Consider the following 22,309-nt stretch of genomic DNA (forward strand, 5'->3'; position numbering starts at 1 on the left):
GCCCGTCCCGCGGCTGTCGGGGTCTCCGGCGTGTTCCGCGCTCCCTCTCACAACTCCCAGACCCCCATCCCACTCAGCCCCCCGCCCCACCCCCCAGCAGCGGCACCGCGGCCACACCGGGGCCGGTCCCTGCTGTCCCCGGACCGCGGCACCGGAGCCACCCACCGGCCTCAGACCCACGGTCCCAACCCCGCCGGACCCCCCTGTCCGGGGCTCCCCCCAACCCCGCTCCAGCCGCCGTGACCCCCCCCCGGTACCGGCACCGGCACCGGTCACTGCCCCGGGGCTGTCGCCGTCCCCGGCCCTCGGCCCCGGTCTCCGCTCCGGTCTCCCCCGGTCCAGCCCCTCCCCGACCCCCCCCAAGGCTCATCGCCGACGTTTTTACCGAAATTCCTTTATTTCCGTTCACCCGTGCGACCCCCGGCGCCGGGGGCGATCCCTGAGCGGGGGCTCCCCCTCCCCAAAAACCGGGAAACCCCCGGAAAACCGGGGAGAAACCCCCCAAAAACGGGATCCCGGGGGTCCCCCCACCTCAGGGGATGGGGGACACCCCCAAACCTTCACTCAGCAGGGAACGGGGAACCCTGGAAATGAGTCTGGGGTCCTTCAGAAATCCCACCTGGCAGCCCTGGGCCGGGACCCCCAGCCTCAAGGGAGCCCCCCAGGGACCCCTGACCCCCCAAAAAAGGATCCCGGGGGTCCTCCCACCTCAGGGAAGGGGAGACACCCCAAACCTTCACTCAGCAGGGAATGGGGAGCCCTGGAAATGAGTCTGGGGTCCTTCAGAAATCCCACCCGGTGCCCCCCGGGCGGGGACCCCCAGCCTCGAGGGACCCCAGACCCTTCCTGGTACTCTGGATTCTGCCTGGGACCCCCCCCAGGGACCCCAGACCCCCCCAGGGACCCCAGATTCTCCCAGACCCCCCCTCAGGGATTTGGGGAGCACCTTCAGCGAGCGGGGGGGGAAGGAAAGAAACGATGGGAGGGGTCTCCGGGGGGTCTCCACTGCCCCCTCCCCACCTCGGCGTGCTCAGACTCCCCCCCCCCCAAAAAAAAAAAACCCGGGGGGGAGGAAAAAAGGCACAGAGAGACCCCCAAACCCCACCCTATCGCAGTGGGGGGGGGGATCCTTCATATCCGATGTGAGCCCCCCTAAAATGGGGGGTGGTCGCGGCTTGGGGAGGGGTCCCCTACGTCCTGGGGCCGTGGCTCTTGGCGAACAGGCGGCTGTGCCAGTAGTCGGGGTTGTCGAAGGCGCAGTCCGAGGCTTCCAGGCTCCGCAGGGGCTTCATGGGGGGCGCGGGGGGGCAGCGCGGCCGCAGCACCGCCTCCATCTCCTCGTAGCCCTGCTCTTCCTCCCCCTCCTCCTCCTCCTCCTCCTCCCCCTCGCGCCGCCGGGGGTCCCCCATGTCGGTGTAGCCGCGGCAGCGCCGGGGCTCGGCGAGCAGCGAGCGGCTGAGCCGCGGCTGTTTGTTCATGTACTCGTAGTCTTCCTCCTCCTCCTCCTCCTCCTCTTCATCCTCCTCCTCTCCGGCGTCATCCTCGGCGCGCCCCCGCCGCTTCTGGGGGGCTCCCGGGGGTCCCCCCGGCTCGGAGCCCACCTCCATGTACTCGTAGCCCAGCTCCTGCAGCGAGGCCGGGCGCGGCTGGGGGGGTCGCGGGGCGCCCCCCGCCCGCCGGTTCATGTACTCGTACTCCTCCTCCTCTTCCTCAGCCGCCGCCGAGCCCGCGGGGGGGTCCGGGTCTAACGGGGACGGGAGGGGGGGTCAGACAGCGGGCAGGACCCGCGGGTTTTTTGGGGGGGGTCACCTGGGGTCAGCCCAGCGAGAAATGATAAAAGAGCGTCCCCCCTAAGTGATCCCCGACCCCAAAAATGGGGATGGACCCCCCCCCAGAGGAACGGGTACCCCCCAAAACCCCCCAAAAATGGGGATGGACCCCCCCCTCAAAGGCACAGGGACCCCCCAAATCCCCCCCAAAATGGGGATGGACCCCCCCTTCAAAGGCACAGGGACCCCCAAAACCCCCCAAAAATGGGGATGGACCCTCTAAAAGGCACAGGGACCCCCCAAAAATGGGGATGGACCCCCCCTCAAAGGCACAGGGACCCCCCAAAAATGGGGATGGACCCCCCCCAGAGGAACGGGGACCCCCCAAAACCCCCCAAAATAGGGGATGGACCCCTCCTTAGAGGCACAGAGACCCCAAACCCCCAAAATAGCAGATGGACCCCCTAGAGTTACAGGAGACCCCCCCAAATCCCCCCAAAAATGGGGATGGACCCCCCTCAAAGGCACAGGGAACCCCCCCCAAATCCTGCGGGATGGGACCCCCCCAGACCAAATCCAGTGGAATGAGACCCCCACGAAGCCCCCCATGGATGGGAGGGGAGTCCCAAAACCCAACCCAACGTGATGAGACCCCCGAGCCCCCAGCCCCCTCCCAGCAGGACGAGACCCCCACGAAGCCCCCTACGAAAAGGGCAGAGCCCCCAGACCCCATCCAAAGGGACAGAACCCCCCTCCCCAGCCCCATCCCAGCAGTATGGGACCCCCACGAAGCCCCCCATGGATGGGGGGAGCCCCAAAACCCAACCCAATGTGAGAGACCCCCGAGCCCCCAGCCCCCTCCCAGCAGGACGAGACCCCCACGAAGCCCCCCACGAAAAGGGCAGAGCCCCCAGACCCCATCCAAAGGGACAGAACCCCCCTCCCCAACCCCATCCCAGCAGTATGGGACCCCCACAAAGACCCCCATGGATGGGAGAGGAGCCCCAAACCCCAACTCAATGTGATGAGACCCCCCCTCCCCGAGCCCCCCAGCCCCATCCCAGCAGGACGAGCCCCCCAGGAAGCCCCCCATGGATGGGGGGAGCCCCAAAACCCAACCCAACGTGATGAGACCCCCCCTCCCCGAGCCCCCCAGCCCCATCCCAGCAGGACGAGCCCCCCAGGAAGCCCCCCTCACCCCGGAGGGCGCAGTTGGGGGTCACGTAGCCGTTGGGGTCCTCCTCGCTGCCCTCGGAGCCGGCTCCCGGGGGGGACAGGCTCTCCCGCTGGGACAGGTAGGCGCTGTCGCCCCGCGAGCGGAGGCTGCGGCACAGGCTGCCCGCCAGGGACCCCCCCTCGGGCAGCTCCAGCTCCGAGCCCGTGCCGCGACCCTCCGAGCACTCGGACACCGTCCGGCCCTGCGACTCCTGGCGGGCCCGCCGCCGCGGCCGCGACCCCCCGGGCTGGGGACAGAGGGAGGGGGGGTCAGGGGGGGCACCCCAAACCTGCCCCGGGACCCCCCGGGCTGGGGACAGCGAGGGGAGGTTCAGGGAGACACCCCAAACCTGCCCCGGGACCCCCAAACCTGCCCCGGGGCCCCAAACCTGCCCCGGGACCCCCAACCCTGCCCCGCGACCCCCCGGGCTGGGGACAGAGGGAGGGGGGGTCAGGGGGGCACCCCAAATCTGCCCCGGGACCCCCCGGACTGGGGACAGCAAGGGAGGGGTTCAGGGGGACACCCCAAACCTGCCCCGGGACCCCCAAATCTGCCCCGGGACCCCAAACCATTGATACACTGACAGTAAGGGGGGGGGACCCCAACCCCCGAGCCCCCCGAGCCCCCCAAAACACCCCCGAGCCCCCCAATGCCCCCCCGCGCCCCCCGTACCTGCCGGGCGCAGCCCAGGCCGGGCTGGTTCATGGGGATGTACCCGGCGGGGGCGCTCAGCAGGCTGGGGCTCTGCGGGGACACCGCGGGGACACGGGGCTGGCACCGCGGGGACACCCAGGGGACACGGGGGGGACACCGAGGGGACACGGGGCTGGCACCGCGGGGACACCGTGGGGACATGGGGGGGACACCGAGGGGACACGGGGGGACACCCAGGGGACACGGGGCTGGCACCGCGGGGACACCCAGGGGACACCGGGGGGGACACCGAGGGGACATGGGGACACCACGGGGACACGGGGCTGGCACCGCAAGGACACTGAGGGGACACGGGGGGGGGACACGGGGCTGGCACTGCGGGGACACCGAGGGGACATGGGGGGGACACCGAAGGGACACGGGGGGACACCGAGGGGACATGGGGACACCACGGGACACGGGGCTGGCACCGCGGGGACACCGAGGGGACACGGGGCGGGGACACCGAGGGGACATGAGGCTGGCACCGCGGGGACACTGAGGGGACACGGGAGGGACACCGGGGACACCGGGGCTGGCACCGCGGGGACACCGAGGAGACACCGTGGGGACACCGAGGGGACATGGGGACACCGGGGACACTGGGGCTGGCACCGAGGGACACCGAGGGGACACCACCAGGACGTCACCCCCTTTCCCCCGACCCCAGCCCCCCCAGATCCCAATCCCCCCCGGTCCCCCCGGGGTCTCACCCTGGCACAGCCGCCCCGCGGGCGCTGCGGGCACAGCCCGGCCGCGAGGCCGAAGGCCGCGTCCAGCTCCTCCTCCTCCTCCTCCTCCAGCTCCAGCGTCTCCACCTCGTCCAGCTCCTTGTCACTGAGGGTGGGGGGCTCGCCGGGGGGCGCGGCCCCGCTCTCCTGCTGCGGGGAGGGGGTCAGGGGTCAGGGCTGGGGGGCCGGGGGCTCCCCTCGGTCACAGGTGGGGGGGCAGGGGTCAGGGATGGGGGGTCTGGGGGGTCTGGGGGGTCCGAGGTCAGGGATGGGGGTCTGGGGGGGGATTGGAGGCTCACCTTGGTCACCAGGTATTGGGGGGGAGGGTCCCAGGTCAGGGTTGGGGGGTCTAGGGGGGTCTGGGGGTCTCACCTTGATGACCAGGTAGCTCAGGGGGGTCTGGGGGGGTCAGGGGGCTCTGGGGGGCTCTGGGGTCTCACCTTGATGACCAGGTAGCTCGGGGGGGCTCTGGGGGGCTCTGGGGGTCTCACCTTGATGACCAGGTAGCGCGGCGGGTCGCGGGCCATGCGGGTGAACTCGTTGGCCAGCTCCTTGAAGGTGGGGCGGATGTTCTCATCGATCATCCAGCCTGGGGACAGGGACAGGGACACGGGCTGGGGACACGGCCAGGACACAGCCTGGGAGTGGGGACAGGGGTGGGGACAGCATCAGGACCCTGCCCAGCCCTGGGGACAACCCTGAGGACCCTGCCCCATCCTGGTGACAGCCCTGGGGACAGGTCCCTGAGGACAGCCCTGGTGCCAGCCCTGGTGACACCCTGGTGCCAGCCCGCCCGTGCCAGCCCAGTGCCAGCCCGGTGCCAGCCCAGTGCCACCCCGGTGCCAGCCCGGTGCCACCCCAGTGCCAGCCCGGTGCCAGCCCGGTGCCACCCTGGTGCCAGCCGTGCCCGCTCACATTTCACCATCACCATGTAGACGTCGATGGTGCAGATCTGCGGCTGCGAGAGCCGCTCGCCCTTCTCCAGCAGGTCCGGCACCTCGGCCAGGCGGATCCCGGAGTACGGCTCGGCCCCGAACGTCATCATCTCCCACAGCGTCACCCCTGGGGACACCGGGGACACGGGGACAGCCGTGAGCACCGGGGACACCGGGGACAGCTGTGAGCACCGGGGACAGCAGGGACAGCGGGACAGCCGTGAGCCATGGGGACACTGGGGACAGCGGGGACAGCCGTGAGCCATGGGGACACCGGGGACAGCACAGCCAGGCAGATCCCAGTGTACACCTCATCATCTCCCACAGCGTCACCCCTGGGGACACCGGGGACACCGGGACAGCCGTGAGCACCGGGGACACCGGGGACAGCGGGGACAGCCGTGAGCCATGGGGACACTGGGGACAGCGGGACAGCGGTGAGCCATGGGGACACCGGGGACAGCGGGACAGTCGTGAGCACCGGGGACAGCAGGGACAGCGGGGACAGCCGTGAGCACCGGGGACACCGGGGACACCGGGGACAGCACAGCCAGGCGGATCCCGGTGTACGGCTCATCATCTCCCACAGCGTCACCCCTGGGGACACCGAGGGGACACCGGGGACAGCCGTGAGCACCAGGGACAGCGAGGACAGCAGAGACACCAGGGGACACTGGGGGACAGCAGGGGACAGTGGGGACACCAGGGGATAGCAGGGGATGCTGGGGACAGTAGGGGCAGCAAGGGATAGCAGGGTGCACCGGGGGACACTGGGGCACATGGGGGGACACCGGGGGACACCAGGGGACACAGGGGACACTGGGAGACAAGAAGGACACTGGAGGATAGCAGGGGACAGCAGGGACTCGGGGGGACAGCACCGTGAGCCCCATGGTCAACGGGGACACCAGGGGGACAGCAGAGACACCAAGGACACTGGGGACAGCAGGGGACACGGGGACAGCGGCGCGGCTCACCGTAGCTCCAGACGTCGCTCTGGTGCGTGTACTTGCCGAAGTGGATGCTCTCCAGGGCCATCCACTTGATGGGCGTCTGCGGGAAAGGCGGGGGGTGACACCGGTGGCACTTGGGGTGACACCGGTGGCACTTGGGGTGACACCGGTGGCGCTTGGGGGATCCCAGAGGCACAGAGCGAGTGACGCAGATGGCATTTGGGGTGACACCAATGGCACTCGGTGTGACATGGGTGCCATCGGGTGTGACACCAATGCCATCGAGGTGACACCGATGCCATTGGTGTCACACTGATGGAATTTGGGAGTGACACCAATGCCATTGGGGGTGTCCCAGAGTGGGTGACACCGGTGCCATTTGGCTGCCATTTGTTGTCACACTGATGCCATTTGGTGTGTCCCTGAGTAGGTAACACCAATGCCGTTTGCTGTCACACCAATGCCATTTGAGGTGACACCAATGCCATTCGGTGTGACACCGGTGCCATTTGCTGTGACACCAATGCCATTTGCTGTCACACCAATGCCACTCGGTGTGACACTGGTGCCACTTGGGTGCCATTTGCTGTGACACCAATGCCATTTGAGGTGGCACCGGTGCCATTTGAGGTGACACCGGTGCCATTTGGCTGCCATTTGGTGTCACGCTGATGCCATTTGGTGTGTCCCTGAATAGGTGACACCGGTGTCACTCGATGTGACACCGGTGCCATTTGAGGTGCCATTTGGCTGCCATTTGCTGTCACACCAATGCCATTTGAGGTGACACCGGTGCCATTTGCTGTGACACCAATGCCATTTGAGGTGGCACCGGTGCCATTTGGCTGCCATTTGCTGTCACACCAATGCCATTTGAGGTGACACCGGTGCCATTTGCTGTCACACCAATGCCATTTGGTGTGACACCGGTGCCAGGGGGGTCCCAGCGATGCCGCGGGGGGTCGCAGCCCCCAGCCCCACCTTGACCTCGTTGTAGAAGTATTTCTTGTCGTCGGGGTAGAGCAGGTCGGCGATGCCGAAGTCGGCCACCTGCGCCTGGCTGGGCGACTTGAGCAGCACGTTGCGGGCCGCCAGGTTCCGGTGCACCATGCGGTGCTCCTCCAGGTAGTACATGCCCTAAGAACGGGGGGAAAGATGATTTTATTCCATTTTATTTATTTATTTATTCATTTATTTAATGTATTTGTTGTGTGTATGTAGTATTGCTTATATATATTGTATAATGTATAATATAACAGCCAGGTTCTGGTGCACCATGCGGTGCTCCTCCAGGTAGCACATCCCCAAAAAACAGGGGAAAGATGATTATTGATTGATTTATTCATTTATTCATTTATTAGATTTATTATAAGTAAGTGATATTGGATAGGTATTATATTATATATAATATATACTGGCATGTGGTGCTCCTCCAGGTAGTACATGCCTTAAAAACGGGGAGAAATTTGTTTATTGATTTATTCATTTATTCATTTATTAGGTTTATGGATGTAATACTGGTTATACATTGTATTAAATATAATATTGTATTATTGTATTATTATATTATATTATTGTATTATATCTAATATATGCTACAATGCCGTGCTCCTCCAGGTAGCACATGCCCTAAAAACGGGGGAGAGGCTTGATTGTTCTCCTCTCGGTTTTTAGGATGGGAGGAAGGCGCAGGAACCATCCCAAAACCCTTCGCCCCTGTGACCCCTCAGTTTTTAGGGCTCGGGAATACACAGGAGCCCCCCAAACCCTCCACCCTCAGTTTTTAGAGCTGGGGAAGGCACAGGAGCCCCCCAAACCCTTCACCCTCAGTTTTTAGGGCTCAGGAAGGCACAGGAGACCCCCAAACTCTTCACCCCGTGTGACCCCTCAGTTTTTAGGGCTTGGGAAGGCTGGGGACCCCCCAAAACCTCCACCCTCAGTTTTTAGGACAGCAGGAATGCATGGGACCCCCCCAAACCCTCCACCCTCAGTTTTTAGGGCTGGGGAAGGCTGGGGATCCCCAAACCCTCCACTGTCAGTTTTCAGGGCCTCAGGAATGCACAGGAGCCCCCCAAACTCTTCACCCCGTGTGACCCCTCAGTTTTTAGGGCTGGGAAAGGCTCAGGAGACGCCAAACCCTCCACCCTCAGTTTTTAGGACTCAGGAAGGCTGGGGACCCCCCAAACCCTCCACCCTCAGTTTTTAGGACTCAGGAAGGCTGGGGACCCCCCAAACCCTCCACCCTCAGTTTTTAGGGCTCAGGAAGGCTGGGGACCCCCCAAACCCTCCACCCTCAGTTTTTAGGGCTCAGGAAGGCTCAGGAGCCCCCCAAACCCTCCACCCTCAGTTTTTAGGGCTCAGGAAAGCTCAGGAGCCCCCCAAACCCTTCCCCCCGTGTGACCCCTCAGTTTTTCGGGCTGGGGACCCCCGGGGCAGGGCGGGCACTGACCTTGGCCACCTGCACGCACCAGTTGAGCAGCAGCTGCGGGCTGATGGCGCCGCGGTTCTTGCGCACGTAGTCCAGCAGCGAGCCCAGCGGCAGCAGCTGCGTCACCAGCTGCAGCTGCGGGCCCGGGCAGATCCCCAGCAGCCGCACGATGTACGCGTGGTCCAGGCTGCCGATGGCCAGCATGTGCTGGGCCGGGGCACAGTCAGCACCGCGGGCTGCGCCGGGGCGCCCCGGATCCGGGGGACACCCAGAGCACCCCAAGAATATCCCCAGGGTGTGCCCGGGGCACCCCGGATCCAGGGGGACACCCAGAGCACCCCCAGAGCACCCCCAGAGTGTGCCCGGGGCGCCCCAGATCCAGGGGGACACCCAGAGCACCCCCAGAGCACCCCCAGAGCACCCCCAGAGTATCCCCAGAGTGTGCCCGGAGTGCCCCGGATCCAGGGGGACACCCAGAGCACCCCCAGAGCACCCCCAGGGTGCCCCGGATCCGGGGGACACCCAGAGCACCCCAAGAATATCCCCAGAGTGCCCCGGATCCGGGGGACACCCAGAGCACCCCAAGAATATCCCCAGAGTGTGCCCCGGATCCGGGGGACACCCAGAGCACCCCAAGAATATCCCCAGAGTGTGCCCGGGGCGCCCCGGATGCAGGGGACACCCAGAGCACCCCAGAGCACCCCCAGAGCACCCCCAGAGTGTCCCCGGGGCGCCCCAGATCCAGGCGACACCCAGAGCACCCCCAGAATATCCCCAGGGTGCCCCGGATCCGGGGGACACCCAGAGCACCCCCAGAGTGTGCCCGGAGCGCCCTGGATCCAGGGGGACACCCAGAGCACCCCCAGAATATCCCCAGGGTGCCCCGGATCCGGGGGACACCCAGAGCACCCCCAGAGTGTGCCTGGAGCGCCCCAGATCCAGGGGGACACCCAGAGCACCCCCAGAGTATCCCTGGGGCGCCCCGGATCCAGGGGACACCCAGAGCACCCCCAGAGCACCCCCAGAGTGTCCCTGGGGCACCCCGGATCCAGGGGGACACCCAGAGCACCCCCAGAGTGTCCCCGGGGCGCCCCGGATCCAGGGGACACCCAGAGCACCCCCAGAGCACCCCCAGAGCACCCCCAGAGTGTGCCCGGGGCACCCCGGATCCAGGGGGACACCCAGAGCACCCCCAGAGTGTGCCTGGGGTGCCCCAGATCCAGGGGGACACCCAGAGCACCCCCAGAGTATCCCTGGGGTGCCCCAGATCCAGGGGGACACCCAGAGCACCCCAGAACACCCCCAGAGTGTCCCCAAACCTCCCCGGATCCAGGGGGACACCCAGACCACCCCTAAACCCACCCATGGCTTCAGGGGGGACAACCAGAGCACCCCCAGAGCACCCCTAGAGTACACCCTGGAGCTCCCCCTGACCCCCCCAGCCCAAGGGGGACCCCCAGAACCCCCCAAAGCACCCCCAGAATCCCCCAGAGCAGCCCTGGAGCACCCCCAGACCCCCCCAGCCCAAGCGGGACCCCCAGAACCCCCCAGAGCACCCCCAGAGCACCCCCAGGATCCCCCCCAGCCCAAGGGGGACCCCCGGAGCCCCCGGAGCCCCTGGAGCCGCCGGCACTCACGTCGGTGACGGCGTGGAAGGATTGCTGCCCGCTCCAGTCCTGGATCACCTTGATGCTCACCGGGATCTTGATGGAATCCCCGTCCGGGATCCAGATCCCCTGCGGGGCCGGGATGGTGGGATCGGTGGGGTTGGATCAGTGGGGTCGGTGGGATTTATGGGATTTATGGGGTTTGATATGGGATGGGATGGGATTTATGGGATCAGTGGGATTAATGGGATGGGATCAATGGGGTGGGATTTCTGGGATCAATGGGGTGGGATCAATGGGATCAATGGGGTGGGATTGATGGGATCAATGGGGTGGGATTGATGGGATCAATGGGGTGGGATCAATGGGATCAATGGGGTGGGATTGATGGGGTGGGATTTATGGGATGGGATCACTGGGATGGGATGGGATCACTGGGATGGGATGGGATGGGATGGGATGGGATGGGATGGGATGGGATGGGATGGGATGGGGTGGGATGGGGTGGGATGGGATGGGATGGGATGGGATGGGATGGGATGGGATGGGATGGGATGGGATGGGATGGGATGGGATGGGATGGATCAGTGGGGTGGGATTGATGGGATCAATGGGATCGAATGGGATCAATGGGGTGGATCAATGGGATGGAACAACGGGATGGGATTGATGGGATGGGATCAATGGGATGGATTAGTGGGGTGGATCAAAGGGGTGGGATTGATGGGATCGATGGGATCAGATGGGATCAATGGGATGGATCAATGGGATGGATCAATGGGATCAATGGGATGGATCAATGGGATCAACGGGGTGGGGTTTATGGGATGGCACCTCAGCCCCCTCCCCGAGCCCCACCTTGTGCACGGTGCCGAAGACGCCGGAGCCCAGGACCTTGAGGCGCTTCAGCTCCGACTCCTTGAAGATCCGGGCCAGCACCTTGTTGGCTTTTTCACTGGGGTCCAGCGGCTCCAGGCTCTGCGGGGACACGGCGGCAGTGGGGACGGGGACAGGACGGGGACACGGCGGCAATGGGGACGGGGACAGGACGGGGACACGGCAGGAATGGGGACGGGGACAGGACAGGGACACGGCGGCAGTGGGGACAGGACAGGGACACGGCATGGGAATGGGGACAGGGACAGGACGGGGACACGGCAGGAATGGGGACAGGACAGGGACACGGCATGGGAATGGGGACGGGGACAGGACGGGGACATGGCGGCAATGGGGACAGGGACAGGAGGGGGACATGGCGTGGGAATGGGGATGGGATGGGGACATGGCGGCAATGGGGACGGGGACAGGATGGGGACACGGTGGCAATGGGGATGGGATGGGGACACGGCATGGGAACAGGGATGGGATGGGATGGGATGGGATAGGGACAGGACGGGGACAGCATGAGAATGGGGATGGGGACAGGGATGGGAACGGGATGGGGATGGGACAGGGACACGGTGTGGGAATGGGGATGGGATGGGGACAGGGACGGGGACAGGGACAGGAGCACAGCAGGATGAGGATGGAGAGCGACTGGAATGGAGGCAGAGCTGGGGCTGGACGGGGACGGGGCTGGAGGGGACAGCCACCCCTCTGCCCCGGCGGGGGGACACAGGACCCGCCCCTCCCCGCCCCTCCCCGCCGCTCCCGGGGCCGCTCCGGTGCCCGGCGCTGACCTCGCCCCGCTCCAGGTAGCGCCGCATCGCCCGCTTCTTCTGGATCTTCTTGCCCCGCCAGTAGAGCAGCGCCAGCAGCACCAGCGAGCACGAGAGGAAAACCGCGCCGACCACCATGACCGCGATCAGCGTCGGGGTCCGCCTGCGGGACCGGGAACGGGGCGGGAACGGCACCGGGGACGGGGAAAAGCACAGGGTTAGGGTCCCCGCAGCACCTCGGGGTCCCTGTCGCCCCCCGGGATGTCCCCGCAGCCCTCCCAGGGTCCCCGCAGCCCCCCCGGGACGCCCCCGACCCCCCCGCGGTACCTGGACACGGGCAGGGCGTCCCCCAGGCAGTCCCGCAGCAGCGGCCCCACACACCTGTGGGGAGGGACATGGGGGTCAGCCCGTGGGGGCCCCCCCAGCAGAGACCCGGGACCCCGACTGGTGTCCCGCGGGGTCCCCAGACCCCCAGCCTGCCCTGAACGATGTCTCAAGCCCCTCAGCCTGCCCCTCGTGGGGTCCCCACACCCCAAAATGCCACCAGTGAGGTCCTGAGTCCCCCACTGCTGCCCCAAATGATACCCCAGGACCCCCACCCTCTTCCCAGAGAGGTTTTGGGACCCCCACCCTCTTCCCAGAGAGGTTTTGGGACCCCCGCCCTCTTCCCAGAGAGGTTTTGGGACCCCCACCCTCTTCCCAGAGAGGTTTTGGGACCCCCGCCCTCCTCCCAGAGAGGTTTTGGGACCCCCGCCCTCTTCCCAGAGAGGTTTTGGGACCCTCACCCTCTTCCCAGAGAGGTTTTGGGACCCCCGCCCTCCTCCCAGAGAGGTTTTGGGCCCCCCGCCCCTCCCTCCACGGCATCCCGTGAACCCCCCCCCATTCCCCCAAGGGGATCCTGACCCCTCAACCTTCCCGGGCCCCCCCAGAGCCCCCCCGGCCGGCTGTCCCCGTGTCCCCCCGTGTCCCTCGGGGGGCGCACCCGCGGCTGCAGTTCTCGTGGCAGGGCCGGCACTCGCGGCTGCCGTCGGGGAATTTGTAGATGGGGCCGCGCTCGCCCAGGACGCCGTCGGGACAGCGCTCCACGCAGTGCGGCCCGTCGCGATAGTGGGCGCAGCGCGTGCAGGTGTCCGCACCCTGCGGGGGGACGGGGAGGGGGGTTGTGACACGCGTGGGGACGCGGCGGGGACAGCGGGGACGCGGCGCGGGCCGTACCGAGCCGTTGCAGGTGGCGCCGCCGTCGATGCGCTCGCACTCCGGGTGGCACTCGGTGCATTCGCCGCCCTGCGAGAACTCCCGAGGGTCCCTGAGGGCACATCGGGGGTGTCACCGCGCCCGCCCAGGGTGACAGGGCCGCCCCGGTGGTGACAGAGCCACCCCGGTGGTGACAGGGCCACCCCGGCGGTGACAGGGCCACCCCGGCGGTGACAGGGCCACTCCGGTGGTGACAGGGCCACCCCGCGCTCCGCAGCAGTGGCCGGCCCGCCCTGGGGCTGATCTCCCCCCCCAGTCCCCGCCCCGGGGGTCTCCGCAGTGCCGGTGCCCCCCTGTGTGCCCCTCCGTGCCCTCCATGTCCCCCTTGCCCCCCGTGTCCCAAATGTCCTCTGGGTCCCCCGTGCCCCTCCGTGCCCTCCATGTCCCCCCGTGCCTCCCCAGTCCCCCCATGTCCCCCTGTGCCCCTCTTGTCCCCTCGTGCCTCCCGTGCCCCCTGTGACCCTCTTGTCCCCTTTGTCCCCATGTCCCCCGTGCCCCTTTTGTCCCCCTTGCCCCCCATGTCCCCCTGTGTCACTCTTGTCCCCCTTGCCCCCGTGCTCCCTGTGTCCCCCATGTCCCCTTTATCCCCCACGTCCCCCTGTGACCTCCATGTCCCCCTTGTCCCCCATGCCCCTCTTGCCCCCATGTCCCCCATGCCCTCCATGCCCCCTGTGCCCCTTGTGCCCCTCTTGCCCCCGTGTCCCCCATGTCCCCTTTGTCCCCCCGTGTCCCCGTGTCGCCGACCCCTCGGTGAAGCGGCAGGTGGGCACGCAGACGCCCCTCCGGCTGTAGTAGCGGCAGGACAGGCACTGCCCGGGCCCGGGGCCCCAGCAGCCCTCGGCCGAGCACAGCGGGTCACACACCTTGCCCTCTTGCTCTGGGGGACAGGGAGGGGACAGCGGCGTCACCCGGGGGACAGCGGGGTCACCCAGGGGACAGCGGGGTCACCCAGAGGGGACAGAGAGGGGCTGCGGGCACCCAGGGGGACAGCGGGGCTGGGGTCACCCCCCATGGGCTCAGAGAGGGGTTGGGGGTGACCCAGGGGCTCCAAGAGGGTCTGGGGGTCCCCGAGTCTTGGAGGGACAAAGGGGGGCTTGGAGTGGGGCTGGGGTCACCGGTGGGTTCAGAGAGGGTCTGGGGGTCCCCGAGTCTTGGAGGGACAAAGGGGGGCTTGGAGTGGGGCTGGGGGGTTTCTGTGGCATGGAGGGACACGGGGGGCTCAGGGCAGGGTCTGGGGGTCCCTCAGCCTGGGGTCCGTTTGTCCCTGTGTCCCCTTCCCTATGGGACGGACAGGGGGCTTCTCCAGGGGTCTGGGGGTGTCCAAGAGGTCCCACGGGGGGGGGGTCCCACGCCCCCTCCGTGTGGAAGGGATTGGGGTCCAGTGCAGGGTCTGGGGGCCCCGGTGTCCCCTCCCCGATGGGACAGACGGGGGGCCCTGGTTGGGTCTGGGGGTGCCCAGGAGGTGCTGCTGGGGGTCCCACACCCCCATCCTGTGGAAGGGATGGGGGTCCAGTGCAGGGTCTGGGGGCCCCGGTGTCCCTTTCCCTATGGGATGGACAGGGGGTGTCAGTGAGGGGTCCCCCCGGGGGGGGTCTGGGTGTCCCCGAGGGGTCCCGGGGGGGTCCCAAGCAGAAGGGGATGGGGGTTCAGTGCGGGGTATGGGGGTCCCAGGCTCGCCTTCCCTACGGGACAGACCGGGGGCCCCCGGCGGGGTCTGGGGGTGCCCAAGGGGTCCCGCGGGGGGTCCCACGCCCCCTCCCCAGCCCGGCCCACGCACGGCACTTGCTGCGGGGGCGGTTGTTGCGGATGTCGAGGTCGGCGCGGCTGCGGCTGAGCGCGGCCCAGTGCACGGTGTGCAGGAAGCAGAGCCGCCGGTTCTCCGTGATGTACACGCGGCCCGCGCTCACCTCCCGCAGCGAGCGCAGCCCCAGCGACGTCACGTTCTCGTTCTTCATGATCAGCAGCGAGAAACCGCGGCTGCGGGACCGGACACGCCCGGTCGGGGGGCTGGGGGGGCTCCGGGGATGCTCCGGGAGCTGGGGGGCTCCGGGAGCTGCGGGGCTCCGGGGATGCTCCGGGGGATGCTCCGGGAACCGGGGGATGAACCGGGAGTCGGGGGATGAACCGGGTACCGGGGGATGAACCGGGAGAGGAACCGGGAGCCGGGGGATGAACCGGGAGCATGTCCCGGGTGCCCGGGGGATGCTCCGAGGAGGAGGGGACGCTCCCAGATACTCCAGGAGCGGGGAGGATGCGCCGGGAACCGGGGGAGAGACTCCGGGAGCGGGAGGGAGGGAGGGACAAGGAAAGGGGGATGGAGGGCGCCGGGACAAGCAGGGATCCAGGGACGAGGGGATGCAGGGATCGGGGAAAAGGGGGAGTTCAGGGATCGGGGAAAACGGGGAATTCAGGGATTGGGAAAACGGGGAGTTCAGGAATTGGGGAAAACGGGGAATTCAGAGGTCGGGGAAAACGGGGAATTCAGGAATTGGGGAAAACGGGGAGTTCAGGGATTGGGAAAACGGGGAATTCAGGGATCGGGAAAAACGGAGAATTCGGGGATTGGGGATGCCGGAGGATGCAGGAATTGGGGAAAACGGGGAATTCAGGGGTCGGGGATGCAGGAATTGGGGAAAACGGGGAATTCAGGGGTCGGGGATGCCGGGGAGGAGCGCAGCACGCGCGGCAGGGGCTCCTCACTTGTACAGGCTCCGTCCGCCGATGGTCTCGAGGTTGGAGAAGACGCTGAAGTTGTGCATGTGCTTGGGCCAGGACTGGATGTTCAGGTACCCTGCGGGCACACCGCGGGCTCAGGGAGGTTTGGGGGGTTCCGGGGGGTTCCGGGGGGGTCCCGGCACCCCCAGCCCCCCTCCTCACCCGTGATCTCCCGCACCGTCCGGAACACGTTCAGCTTCTCGGGGTCCAGCGCCGAGATGTTGCGCCAGGGGTCCCTGCGGGGCCGGAGCGCTCAGCTGGGCTGGGGGCCGCACCCCCTAACCGCCCCCGAGCCCCCCAGACGCCATCCCTCACCCCTCCAGGCCCGTGATGAGGAAGTCGAGGTTGCCCAGGATCTTGGTGCAGTTGATGAAGGTGTCGATGTTGCTGGAGTCCACGGTCTGGTATTTGCTGCCGGCGCCGGTGCCCTCGCAGGCTGTGGGGGTGGGCAGGGGGTCAGGGGGGGTCCCACGGCCCCCAGCCCCCCCTCCGGGGGACCCCCAGCCCCTACCCTTGGGGCAGAGCCCCGCGCAGGGCTCGCAGATCTTCAGCCCGTTCTTCTCCACCTCCATCTTGTCGTTGGGGCAGGCGCGCACGCACGAGCTCTGGTCCACCACGAAATTGTCTGGGGTGGAGGGGACACCTCGGCGGTCACCTGGTGTCCCCCAGCCCGGGTCACCCCCCCCTCCCCCAGAGCCACCCCCCGAGCCCCCCCAGACTCACGGGGGCACTCCCGCACGCAGACCCCCCCGTACTGGTACTTGGTGTCGGGGTTGGGCTCCAGCTGGAAGGTGAGCTTGTTGTAGATCAGCGGCTGCGGGCACAGCGGGACGCACGAGCCGCTGTCGTTGAAGTGCCGGCAGGCCTGGGGACGGACAGACGGACAGATGGTGGACACGGGATGGGCGGATGGACGTGGGATGGACAGATGGACATGGGATGGGCGGATGGACACGGGATGGGCGGATGGACGTGGGATGAGTGGATGGACACGGGATGGACAGATGGACACGGGATGGGCGGATGGACGTGGGATGGACAGACGGACAGATGGACACGGGATGGGCGGATGGACGTGGGATGAGTGGATGGACACGGGATGGACAGATGGACACGGGATGGGCGGATGGACGTGGGATGGACACAGCCATGGACACAGGGATGGATGGACGGAGGGACAGACACACGGACATGGGGATGGATGGACGGATGGATGGACAGATGGATGGACACAGGGACAGATGGATGGATGGACGGACACATGGACATGGGGATGGATGGATGGATGGATGGATGGATGAGCAGATGGATGGACAGACGGACGCAGGGGTGGACGGATGGCTGGACAGACAGACAGACGGACGGACACACGGACGGACAGACGGACGGACGTACGAAGCAGTGTGTGCGCAGGGGCCCGGTGCAGCCGCCCGCGCACTCCTCGTGGCAGCACTCGTTGGGCGCGCGGCCGAAGCAGCGCCCGTTGCACTGCGGGGCGCAGATGGTCTTGGTCACTGCGGGGACACCGGGGGACACCGGGGGTCACGGGGGGGCCCGGCCCACCCCCACAGCCCCCCCCAGAGCCCCCCGGTACCCACGTTTCTGGCAGTCCTCGGGGCCCGGCCCCCAGCAGTGGCCGCCGCAGCTCTCGTGGCACGGGGCGCCTGCGGGACAGCGCGGCAGCGGGGTCACAACACGGGCACCCCAAAACATGGGCACCCCAAAACACGGGCACCCCGAAAATACTGGGGGACCCCAACGCCACCCCAAAGTCACCCCAGCCCCAGGAGCGACCCCAAAGCCACCCCAAAGTGGCCCCAAGCCCAGGGGTGACCCCGCAGCCCCCCAGCCCGGGTGACCCCGCAGCCCCGCTGTCCCCGGCACGCACAGCCCCGGCCGTTGTCCCTCACGAGGGGCTCCAGGCGCGTGTCCCTCATGATGTCCCTCCACTCCACGGTGTCCACGTGGCACAGCTGCGCGTTCTTCTCGATGTACACCCCCCCCGCCAGGATCTCTGCGGGGACACGGCGTGACGGGGGGTGACAAGGGGGTGACAAGGGGGGACAGAAGCCCCCAAACCCACCTGGCAGCGTAGGGAGGGGATGGGGACCCCCGCAATGTCCCCATCCCCCTGCAATGTCCCCAACCCCCTGTGATGTCCCCAACCTCATGGTGTCCTCAACCTCACAATGTCCCCAACCCTCCATGATGTCCCCAGCCCCGCGGTGTCCCCAGCCCCACGGTGTCCCCAGCCCCCTGCAATGTCCCCAGCCCCCTGCGATGTCCCCAGCCCCATGGTGTCCCCAGCCCCGCGGTGTCCCCAGCCCCTGTGATGTCCCCAGCCCCTGCGATGTCCCCAGCCCCGCGGTGTCCCCAGCCCCCTGCAATGTCCCCAGCCCCGCGGTGTCCCCAGCCCCGCGGTGTCCCCGCTCGCTGTCCCACCTGTGAGCTGGTTGAGGCCGAGCTGGCGCAGGGCGTGCGTGGTGTTGGGGTTGTAGTTGAGCAGCACGAAGAGCGCGAACCTGTCCTCGTAGAACTGCGTGCCGCGGATGACGCGCAGGTTCTGCAGCGGCAGCGCCGCGAACACGTTCATGGCGATCAGGATGTAGCCGGTCACCTCCCGGATGGTCTGCGGGGGGCTCGGGGTCACCTGGTGGCCTTGGCCACGGTCCCCGTGGTGGCTGTGTCACCTCCAAACTGGCCACGTCCTGCCCTTGATGGCCACTGTCCCCATGGTGGACGCGTCACCCCCTCAATGGCGATGTCCTCCCTTCATGGCCACGGTCCCCATGTGACCTCCCAACTGGCCATTCCTTCACATGGTGGCCACGGTCCCCATGGTGGCTGTGTCACCTCCAAACTGACCCTGTCCTCCTTTTGATGGCCATGGTCCCACGTCCACGTGTCCCACTGGCCGTCCTGCACACGGTGGCCACTGTCCCCATGGTGGCCATGTCACCCCCTCAATGGTCATGTCCTCCTTTTGATGGCCATGGTCCCCATGGTGGACACGTGACCTCCAAACTGGCCATGTCCTCCTTTAGATGGCCACGTCCTCCCCTTGATGGCCACTGTCCCCATGGTGGCCATGTGATCTCCAAACCGGCCATGTCCTCTCCCGGGTGACAGCAGCAATGCCCCCCATGAGGTCCCCGTCCCCTCGGAGCTGCCCACGTCCCCCCCTCAGTGTCCCCGTGTCCCCCGGGGGTCACCTGGAGGAAGGAGAGGTCCTGGGTGTGGTCGATGAGGACGATCTCCAGGTTGCCCATGACGATCTCGCAGTTGTTGTACATCTTGTGCAGGGTCTGGTACTGGTGCTGCGCGTCCCCCGTCACGCTCAGCCCGTTCAGCGTCCCCGCGCACACTGCGGGCACCCAGCGTGTCACCGGGGCCACCACGGGGCCACCACGGCCACCACGGCCACCCCTGTGTGGCCACAGCACCCCCTGCACGGGCACAGCAATGTCCCCTCCCAGCTGGCCGTGTCCTGCGCGTGGTGGTTGTGTCACCTCCTCAGTGGCCATGTCATCCCCTTGGTGTCCCTTGGTGTCCCTTGGTGTCCCAGCCCCCTCCAAGCTGGACATGTCCTGCTCTCGATGGCCACGGTCCCCATGGTGGCCGTGTCACCTCCTCAGTGGTCACATCCTCCCCTGAACGGCCGCTACACCTGTCCCCTCTGAGCTGGCCATGTCCTGCCCATGGTGTCCCCACCAGGGTGCCCCCTGTCCCCTCCGCCATCTCCTTGTCCCCTCCATGGTGTCCCCCTCAGGGTCCCCTCCACCATGTCCTTGTCCCCTCCACCATGTCCTTGTCCCCTCCGCGGTGTCCCTGTCCCCTCCCTCTGCCGCCCTTGTCCCCCACCATGTCCCTGTCCCCCCAGCGCCCTCCCCAGCGCTGTCCCCGCCCCGGGTCCTCCCCCGCCGCTCCCTCCCGGTCCCTCCCCGCTCCCGGTGCCCGAACCGGCCGGGCGAGCCTTGCGCAAGGCGGGCGCCTCGGGCACGGCCCCCCCGCCCCGCCACGCCCGCCCGGACTTCGGCCCCGCCGCCGCCGCCGCCCCGCGGCCCGAGCCCCGCGGACACCCCCGGGCTCCGGGGGCGCGGGGTCCCCGCGGGGGCGGCGGGCTCGGGGTCCCCCCCGTTCTGGCGGGCGCACAGGGCCCCCTTTGTGCGCGGGGCCCCCTCCCCCGGCACCGCACAAAGCCGCGATTGTGGCACCGGGACCCCCCCCGACCGGGACCCCCGGGGGCACCGAGGGGTGCGGGGCCCCCCCCGGACCCGCCAGACGTGACTCAGGGCCCCGGCGCGGGGGGGCCCCGCTCAAAGGCGGCTTTGTCCGGCCCGGGACCCCTCCGGGGGCGGCCGCGGAGCTCGGGGCTCGCACGGAGGGGCCCCCCCGGCCCGGCCGGGCTATTTGAGCGCGGAAGGGGCTAAAAAAAGGTCCCAGCTGCGATGGCAGCGGCCCCGGCCCCCGCCGCCCCGGGGATGGGCTCGGGGGGCCCGGAACGGGGGTGCTGCGACCCCCGTGAAACACCGGGGGGGTCCGCAGCGTGTTGGGGGGCACCATCCAGCCCTTGCCCCAGGACCCCCGGAGCCTCGAACGTGCCGGTGAATCGTTAACGGCGGCTCATTACCGGCACTGGGGGGCCGCGACCCCCGGGTGCACCTGCCCGGGGGGGGGGCGGGGGGCGATGCTGGGCCCCCCCCTCCCCACGGGCGCCGCGGCGGCGGCGGGACCGGGCGTTATCAGCGCGGGGCCCCGCCGGCAGCTCCGGCACGTCCCCGCTATCAGCCGCGTGCCACCGCGGCCCCCGCCGCCAGGAATAGCACCGGGGGACCGGGGGGGCACCGGGAGGGGCTCGCAGCGACCTCCTGCCCTCGGGCCCGGCGGCGGCACAAAGGGGGCTGTGTGCGCCGGGCCCCGGCCCCGAACAAAGGGGGCTCTCAGAGCCGGGGCTTTGGGGGGAGCGGGGCCGGGGCCGCTCCCCTCGCTGTCCCCTCGCTGTCCCCGTGGTGTCCCCGAGCCCCCCGAGGTGTCCCCGCGCTGTTCCCTCTCTCGCCGTGGCTCCGGAGCCCGGGGGTGGCACCCGAGGCGTCGCCGGCGGCACACGGAGCAGGGGACACAGCGAGGGGTCCCCCGGGTGTGCCCCCAGCCCGGGCACCCCCGGAGTTTCGGGGTGACGGCGGCCCCGCCTGCGCGTCCAGCCCTCGGTGTTTTTCCTCTGGGGATTCGAAAACAACTCCCGGGCGGCCGCGGCCCTTCCGGGGTGCCGGGGGTGCGGGGCGGCGGCGCGGGCAGGGCCGGGGGCTCCTCCGGGGTCCCCCCCTGAAGAATCCCCCCCGTCCCCCTCGGGGGTCCCGCCCGGATCCCAAAGGCATCGCCGGGCCCGGCCCCGCAGCCTAAAATTAGCCCGGGCAGCTGCGGGGCCGCAGGTGCCGAGCCCGGGAGGGGGCACCGAGAGCGGGAGCGAACCCGGAAAGCGGCACCGAGCCCCCGCACCGATCCCGGGAAGGGGCACCGAGCCCTCGCACCGATCCCGGGAAGGGGCACCGAGCCCTCGCACCGATCCCGGGAGCGGCCACCGAGCCCCAGCCCCGCCGGAGCCGCAGTCCCGGCGCGGTTTCGGTGCCGGTCCCGGGGCCCCGGAGCCGTGCGGTCTCCCCGGGACAGAGCCGGGGGATCCCGGGACGCCCCCGCGGGGGAAGCGGCCGCGGGAATTGCCGGGATTCGGTCGGGGTCCGGTACCGGCGGAACCGGGACAGCAGCACCGCCGCGACCCCCGAGCGCTGCCGCTCCCGCCGCCCGTCCCGGGATCCCCGAGCGCTCCGGTGTTTCCGCGGTTTCCCTTTCCCCGACGCCGCGGCGCAGCCCCGGTTCCCCCGTGCCCCGCCGGTGCCGGTGCCGGTGCCGGTGCTCACCTGCCTGCGCGGAGCCGGGCGCGGGGGCGCGGAGCAGCAGCGGCGGCAGCAGCAGCAGCAGCAGCAGCAGCGCCCGGGGCCGCTCCCGGTGCCGGTGCGGCTCCATCGCGGCGCCCCGGTAGCGGCGGAGCGTGCCCGGGAATGCACCTGGCGCGGGGCCGCGGGCCGGGCGGGGCCGGGCGGGGCAGCGCCGGGCCGGGCCGGGCCGGGGGGACGGGACACCCCGCTGCCCTCCCCGCCCCTCCCCGGGACCCGCCCGCCCCGCCCGGGGCGGCGGCACCGGCACCGTCCGCCCCCGCCGGGCTGGGCACGGCCGGGACCGGCCCCGGGCGGCGCCCCCGGCCCGGGCCCGGGGCAAATTCGCTCCTCCGAGCCCCCCCGGGACCCCGGCCCGGTCCGGGTCCCACCGGTCCCGGTGCAAAGCTCGCCCCCCCC

General features: G+C 68.6%; 1 protein-coding gene and 1 long non-coding RNA gene across 3 annotated transcripts; one reads left to right on the plus strand and one right to left on the minus strand.

Moving 5' to 3' along the window:
• Nucleotides 1-524: 524 nt before the first annotated feature.
• Nucleotides 525-22,110, minus strand: ERBB3 (erb-b2 receptor tyrosine kinase 3). 2 transcript variants are annotated; one of them, XM_038164251.1, is made up of 28 exons: nt 21,875-22,110; nt 19,172-19,323; nt 18,402-18,588; nt 17,848-17,973; nt 17,558-17,623; nt 17,355-17,473; nt 16,683-16,824; nt 16,471-16,584; nt 16,275-16,395; nt 16,122-16,195; nt 15,945-16,035; nt 15,022-15,221; nt 13,989-14,121; nt 13,206-13,296; nt 12,973-13,127; nt 12,318-12,371; nt 12,012-12,153; nt 11,191-11,310; nt 10,363-10,461; nt 8,747-8,932; nt 7,279-7,434; nt 6,322-6,397; nt 5,325-5,471; nt 4,901-4,998; nt 4,392-4,556; nt 3,658-3,729; nt 2,968-3,232; nt 525-1,744 (listed from the first exon to the last, which is right to left on the minus strand). In XM_038164251.1, the coding sequence occupies exons 1-28, from the start codon at nt 21,978-21,980 to the stop codon at nt 1,191-1,193; spliced, it is 4,011 nt and encodes a 1,336-aa protein (XP_038020179.1). In that variant the 5' UTR covers nt 21,981-22,110; the 3' UTR covers nt 525-1,190. The 2 variants fall into 2 exon arrangements, with proteins under 2 accessions (XP_038020179.1, XP_038020178.1); XM_038164250.1 differs by having other exon boundaries at nt 4,392-4,559; nt 21,875-22,109.
• On the plus strand, nt 6,877-7,200 carry LOC119712723. The gene is made up of 3 exons (XR_005259863.1): nt 6,877-6,915; nt 7,037-7,080; nt 7,123-7,200. It is a non-coding gene; the product is annotated as an uncharacterized LOC119712723 (long non-coding RNA).
• Nucleotides 22,111-22,309: the final 199 nt, after the last annotated feature.

Source organism: Motacilla alba, chromosome 29 (genome assembly GCF_015832195.1).
Source record: "Motacilla alba alba isolate MOTALB_02 chromosome 29, Motacilla_alba_V1.0_pri, whole genome shotgun sequence".
NCBI classification, from domain to species: Eukaryota; Metazoa; Chordata; class Aves; order Passeriformes; family Motacillidae; genus Motacilla; species Motacilla alba.